At 36.1% G+C, this 7,136-nt stretch overlaps 1 protein-coding gene across 3 annotated transcripts in view; it reads left to right on the forward strand.

Annotated features, from left to right (window-relative positions):
- The window catches only part of LOC109079841 (tetraspanin-9-like), a 175,473-nt gene extending 169,387 nt beyond the window's left edge, over positions 1-6,086 (forward strand). For all 3 annotated transcript variants that reach the window (XM_042744332.1, XM_042744333.1, XM_042744331.1), the window contains one exon: positions 1,249-6,086. In XM_042744332.1, coding sequence (XP_042600266.1) covers positions 1,249-1,320 — 72 coding nt within the window. In that variant the 3' untranslated portion in view covers positions 1,321-6,086. The remainder of the gene's footprint in view (positions 1-1,248) is intronic.
- The last annotated feature ends 1,050 nt before the right edge of the window (positions 6,087-7,136 follow it).

The raw sequence follows: 7,136 nt of genomic DNA on the forward strand, positions 1-7,136 counted from the left end.
ATAAGACTATGGTAATTTGTTAGTGTACTGTAATTCTTTCTCTTAAGAACGCATGGATTCTGAAGGAATCTTTTCCCTATGGGTTTCGACCACAGCGCATCTCTAGTTGTCAGACAGTGCTAGGGGCCTAGACTTCACCAGTAGACTCACACTGAAGTCTGTGTGAGAGTCTGCCAAGATTTACAGTTCAGTTTCTTTGGGAATTGACAGTGTAAAGAAACAGCAATGTGATACCTTTAAAGCTCAAAGATGTGAGAGAATCTGATTTAATCCACACACAGTCTGATAGTGCTTCCTGTTCACGTGATAAAAACTGCAGGTTCTGCAGCATTAGGATAATGACTGTGGAATGTCGACCACCGCTGTGCGCTTGATGTATCAGGATGGATCTAAAAATGAACTTCAAAGAGTCAGTATATTTGCAACACATTTCCGTTTACCTCCATGACACTATGCTCCACATCCCCAAAAAAAAAAAAAAATTAGGTCAATTTTCCAAAGAGGGTCTGTAATACCTGGAGAAAGCTATCCACTGGCAGCTGCTTAGATGATGCATGCAGCCCTGGAAGTGTGACCTGTTTGCTGCCACTTTTACTTGCTGATCAAAAACCACAGACAACCCTTTAAATAAACTGGCAAATGGCTAACAAATGTATTATAATATAATGAAAAAAAAATAAAAATAAATAAAAAAAACTGTAAAGTGAAAAACATGTTTTAATAAGATGTTTTAAAGGAAATAACTGCGATTTATGCATTGCTTTAAAAAACAGTTTGCATTAAGGTTAAATTTGTTACCATTAGTTAATGCATTAGGTATCATAAAGAACAATGTTTCACAGCATTTATTAACTTCAAGTAGTATAAATTAATTATAAAATAAAAATAACTATTAATTAATAAATGCTTTAGAAATATTGTTTGTTACATCAATGCAAATATTGTTTATTGTTACATCAATACAATATCTAATGCATTAAATAATAAATACACTGTAAATATTAGCTTTTTCCATCAATCAAGAAAGCTGTTTTTGCCAGCCGGTCACATTATGGTCTAGTCCCATCATCTATCAGCAGGGGATAACTGCATATCCCAACCAACCAACCAGTGACCGCTTGAATTTCCTAGTGTTTAATTAGGAATATGTCCAATGATTTTTCTCGATTGACTCAGGCCATCTGTGTTTGCAGACATATAGCTCATGTGTTTCACACTAACCTTTACATTTGGATTTTGTCATTCCAGCTCCTGGGAATGGCCTTTTCCATGACACTGTTCCATCAGATTCACAGAAGCGGGAAGAAATATGATGCTTAAAGAGGCCGTTTCTCAAGGGAGGAGTCCTGGTGCATTATGGGACAGACTCTGGAGGACAGCTCCTCCTCTTGTATCTAACTTTCACCACTGGCCAATCCCTCTTCCCATTAATTCCCCAGCTTATACCTTACCATCCTGTATAGACTTCAGCCATGGTCTGTCTCTTTTCCACTCTTTCTCCCCATCTGCTCATCTGCCAAAGAGACCCGGGGACAGAGAGGAACGAGAGGACTGACTCTTGGCCAGAATCCTCCCCATGAGGCCTCTGACTTTCTTCATCTCCTCTAGAACCTTTATTTTACGCTTGAACTAACTAACGTTTGCAGGAAGGAGAATAATGACAAAAAACTGTGTGGCTTTACTAATACGTAAATCCTTCCACCCAACATAAAGATGAGGCGAGAAGACATCAGACTGGAAACCTTCATGGTGGATGAATTTGAAAAGCATCCCTCATCATCACCTCCATCTACAGTGTAAATGACAAACAGCTCCATTTTAGCATGATGCGGTTTTGTACGAGACAGAAAACTTGTCATTTCGGCTCAAGACTTCTTTTGTTTCTTTTTATAAGTGACATTGCCCCAACCCCATAATTTTTGTGCACCTAAGGATTGGAAGAAACCCGTACAAAGAGTTTAGCGAGGCATGACCAGGAATTTGAGTTTGTCTGTGTGTGTTGGAAATAAGCCTTTTCTTATGTTTATAGGTTTGTGATTTGAGGACGCATCGAAAAGTGTTGAAAGTTTCACTCTGATGAGAACCATCACAATCTAATGTCAGTATAATACATCAAACAGGGACTGTTTTTCCATATACAGACTGTCTGATTAATCAGCCATCCACGTTCATGCAAAAACATCCTCTTTGTTAATCACTAAAAGGTCATTTTAACCAAACTTCTACTGAAAACTCTGTAGCATAGACAATGAAGCAAAGTTTTTATAGAAGAAAATGATGTAAGGTTGGTAAAAGAAAAATGTATAAAAGGCAGAGCTTTGTGAGTTTGACCATTTCCCCATGTTTTGCTCATTGAATCCAAGTCTGTACCCCCCAAAAAAAATGTTGAGAAAGAGCCTAATGATACAGATTCCACCTAGTTCATGTTCTGGGACAGTAACGTTTATGTTTTTGGAAGACTTAAAGAGTCTTATTAATTTACTCACCTTCATGTCGAATCTGTAGGACTTGCTTTCTTCCGTTGACACAAAAGGAAATCGTTTGAAGAATGTGGCTCTATGCTATACAAAAAAAAAGCAGACTTGATGCTTACAAACTCTAAAAAGGAGGGGGAAAATACTGCAGTAATACGGCATAAGAGTTACAGTTTTCTTCACTTCAAAACTTACTTGCTGAGGAAGTGACTCTCATTTGTGCATATGCATATTATATTACATTCTTTGAGACACTCAATCTTTTAACATGTAAATGTGCTGAGCTGCAAGATGATTTAAATGTGGTAATTTTATAGAACTTTATGACTGATGGGTGTTCTAATTCTGCAGAAATGTTCTGACCTTTCTGACAAGTTCTGTGGGCACATATTACATGTGGGCCAAATAATGATTTAAATTGGTGGTCTGTTGCCCTTTGGAAGAAAATCACAGGGAACAGAGTGAAATTTCCTTCAACTATTTCTTTAAAGTATCCCTAGCAGGAAATCTAGCACTAATACCAACTCAACAGAACTGTGAAAACTGTCAATACTGCTTCATTGCAAGATAGTATTAAACCGCGTACAGTACAGCAGAGCAGAACCAAATACAAGCACAGTCATAGTGTTAGTTATAATAGTAGACTGTAATCCACCAGCCATAATTCATCTAGAGAAAGAGGGTTTCCGCACACCTCAGCTTTTTATAGCCTGTGCTGTTTTTCTGTCTCTCTCGGCTCTTTTCTGTCTCCATCTGTCTTTTAGTTTCAAGCATCAGGCTGGAACGGTTACATTCCTGCTGAATGGGGTGATAATGCTTCTGTATCACAGCCTAAAGGGACTTGCTTCAAAGCAAATGCATCTTGACGAGGAAGTTTTGAAGTGAACGTGTGTTCACCAGCAGACAGTTTTTAGGGGTTTGAAATCACTGAGCAATAGATGGGGCATGATGATGGCTGAGAGACAACCAGAGTGGGGTCATCTCGTGGTCTCCTATCCAAACTGTCACTGAGACTACGTGCCGTCCCTTAAGAGCTCGGCGTGGGCGCGTTGTTAATGTGTGACCAAGAGGGACGTAATAGAGCACTTGAGATGGAGAGAGAAATAATAACACCTCTCATCCCATCAAACACTCACTGACACACAAACATTGTTTACTGTATTTTAGAAAAATTGCTTTACATTAAGAAACCGTTGGGACCAGAAGCGACAGCTACTTCTAACGTTCATCCCGTGTTGAAATGGAGGGGAATAAGAGCTTCTGCTCTGGATGATAGGAACTCTGTCACTGAACACTGCTGCTATAAGAGCCACCTGTGGTTATTACGATAGTGGAAAAAGTAAAAGACTGAGAAACTGCAGACTCGATTCACTCACACTCTGCCTGCAAGCGTTTAAAGTCAACATGAAGCCAAAATTGACCCCATTTACTTCACATATATATATATATAAAAAGAACCCCAGTTTAGGTTACTATATTAGGTTATGCAGCCATTCTTACATTTTATTCACATTCATTTAATGTTGGCTAACTTCTGAATGTTACAAATAATTATAGATTCGAAAAAGGTGCATTACGGTTGGTTTACATCCTGTCCCAACCTACATTTGATTTAATCAATGAACGTATTGTTTTACACACAAAAGTGTCACATTATAGATGTAAAATGGGTTGTCAAGGGTGTTTCATGTTGGCTTTAAGGGATTTGTGTTATGAGGCGTTTGTATCAGGAGGACTGGAATCTACAGCATTTTTCAATCAATTCCGCATGTTCACCATCGCTAGCAAACAGAAACAATGCAAGAAAATGTTCTAATATGCAAGCCTGTCTCCAGTAGGCCACAGTCAACATTATTACCATCATAAATGAAAATGTTTTATTTTTTGTTACGCCTGGTGGTCTGGCTTCAAACCCATTTTTGCTTCAAGAACACCATGGAGTTAGTCAATACTAGCTCTGATTAGGTTTGCACTGATGCGCTCCATCTGCTCAGTGTACTGTCTTTAACCCCGCCACACTAAACTTCAATGACGTCTCCCAACCCTCTTATCTGACTGATTTACAAACTTTGGCCGCAAAATTGCATCCTGTGAACTAATCCGTGTGTAAGCTTTCCAAGGTTAGGAATTGTTTGAGTTTGGAACAAAAAAAAAATTTTTTTTTTCCTTGTTCCAATGTTTTTAATTTTTCAAAGATGTCCTTAAACCCATCTCTCACTGTTATTCACCTTTTTTAAAAAATTATATACAATACCCATTTTTCCTTTATATTTTTCCACTGTTATAGGCTACATTGTGTATTTAAATCTGAAATAGTCAGATGTTGAGTTGTTAGTGTTGAAGGACACAGTATCATGTTGAACAACCAACAACAGTTTGGCATTAGACATTTTTTAAATTTTACGGCTTTTCTTTTTTATGTTTTGCAATGCATTTGTGTCGAGCTTAATGCACAAACATTTCACTACGGATCATCTCATAAACTGTTGCAAATGTCTATGACATCTGGGGCATATCTGTTTAAAATGCATCAAAGATATTGCTTTTTGCTAAATGTCTAAATATGTCTGTCAAGTATCTAAAGGTGCAAGAGAATCTCAGTGCTCGATACTCCAACACAAGTGCTGTAATGTCATTTTATTTTTATTTTTTTTGTACATTGTTCATTGTTGTATGTTGTCATTTGTTTTGTATCATATATTTTGTCACGTATTGATTTTAAGGGTGTGCTAAGCATAGATAAGATTTTGCATTATTAAAGTTTTTTTTTTTTTTTTTTTAATCTCATATTAGAATTAATTTGTTGGATTTTCATCTGTGGATACTATCATGAAGCACATGAAAATTCACATTATAGTTTGTAGCAATTGTAAAGTAAAGGTTCATTATTAATTGGCCAAATACTAATTAATTTTTCAGAAAGGTAAGGTCTCTATATTTCTATCATATTGAAGACGGCCCAGAAATATGATCTCCAGAACATCTAAAAGCTTGCACACCCATGCCATCTGATTGTATATCTTGGGATATTTTTTCAACAGTCGTTGAAACTAATTTTGTACCCATTTATTGTGTTTTAGGGTTTAATTTTTCTTTTGTTTTTGTACCTTTTAATTCAATAATTGAGTTGTAGATCTGAATGAAATGTTGCCATTTTTTGGTACTGAATTCTGATATTTTAATGGACAGCACTGCAGGGATGAAAAAGTTTTGGTGATCTAAATGACCACAGCACAACTAATTGAATTATTGAATTTGTTCTCCCATTAACAGACACTGCCATAAAATGATTTATTAATTTGGTATCCTTGGGATAAAAAAGGGATCTAAAAAGTAACTGAGTTCCATAATCGCTGTCATATCTGTATTTTTGTACTGCCACCCTAACCACCACCAGTAAGCTGCATATACAAGCTGTAGAAACGTATGCTCTCGAGTGGCGTGTTTAATGTAGTATCCCGGTGAGTGGCAGTTATCAGATATCTTGTGAACTCAGATTTGTCCTGTGGAGTATTTTGCTACATGTAAAGCATTATAAATATATTAGGTGGTGCACTAAATTGCATTCTTTAAATCCTACTATTTTTTAAATAAAGGAAAGTGTGTTGCCAACCCCCGTGTGAATATTTTTTGGGGTTTTTTTTTATACACCCTTTATATGTACTCGTTTAGAGGACTGAAAAGTTTATCAGAATATGGGCCATTTTACAATGGAGACAGAATTTCCATTTCCATCTTATTTAAATTAAGATCACACTATATGATTGTATTTATGTTCGAATTCTGGGTTTGGTTTTTAAATGAAATTTGTCAGTGGTTTTACTGGTTCCTGTATTGTATTGCAGGTATATATAATTGATTTTTTTTTTTTTTTGCTTTATTGGAATGGGATGAAACTTAGTGACACTTCTCACAGTATGTGAACACACACACACACACAAATCATGGACATGATTTGGATTCGTTAAAGAGCCGAAAAATAAAAACTGAGGAAAAAAATAGCTAGTAAGTTTTACATAGTAAAAAAATCCCCTCAAAATTCTAAATGATAATCAAAAATATGATTGAACAAAAATATATAACATTGATTTTCCAATGGAAAAAAAAATGCATTTCAAGGCTTCAGTCACTTTTGTGCAGCTGCTGTTAACCATGAAATTGTGGGCCATTTCAAATTGACTTGCAACATAATACAGGAACCAGTAAAAGCACTGACAGATTTCCGTTTAGTGTTGTTAAGGGGAGACACTGCAGGCAAAAACAGAGTTTTTTCATGCACCTGTCAATATTTAGATTTTGGCCTTTTTGGCTTTTCATGAAGTGTTTTTCACACTTATGGAAAGAAAACATCCAAAAGACACTGTTAAGTGTTTGTTTTATAGCACTTTATCTATTTGTGTCAATAGATTTCAATTACAATACATAATTTTAAAGGCCGTTTTCTCAAAATGAGTTTTTTCTCCAACTCTGAGCCATAAATTTCCACTTCAGTGGCACTTACACGCACCAAACTTTACATATTTATTCCTGTCTATATTCTGAAGGTTTTTACAGAGGGATTTGTTCATATATAATTTTCTTGATTATATACAACATTTTGTTCCCCAAAAAAAGGTGAAAATATTGTTTTCTAGCTGATCAAAGTATTTTCTGAATTATGGA

This window comes from Cyprinus carpio, chromosome B18, assembly GCF_018340385.1.
Source record: "Cyprinus carpio isolate SPL01 chromosome B18, ASM1834038v1, whole genome shotgun sequence".
NCBI classification, from domain to species: domain Eukaryota; kingdom Metazoa; phylum Chordata; class Actinopteri; order Cypriniformes; family Cyprinidae; genus Cyprinus; species Cyprinus carpio.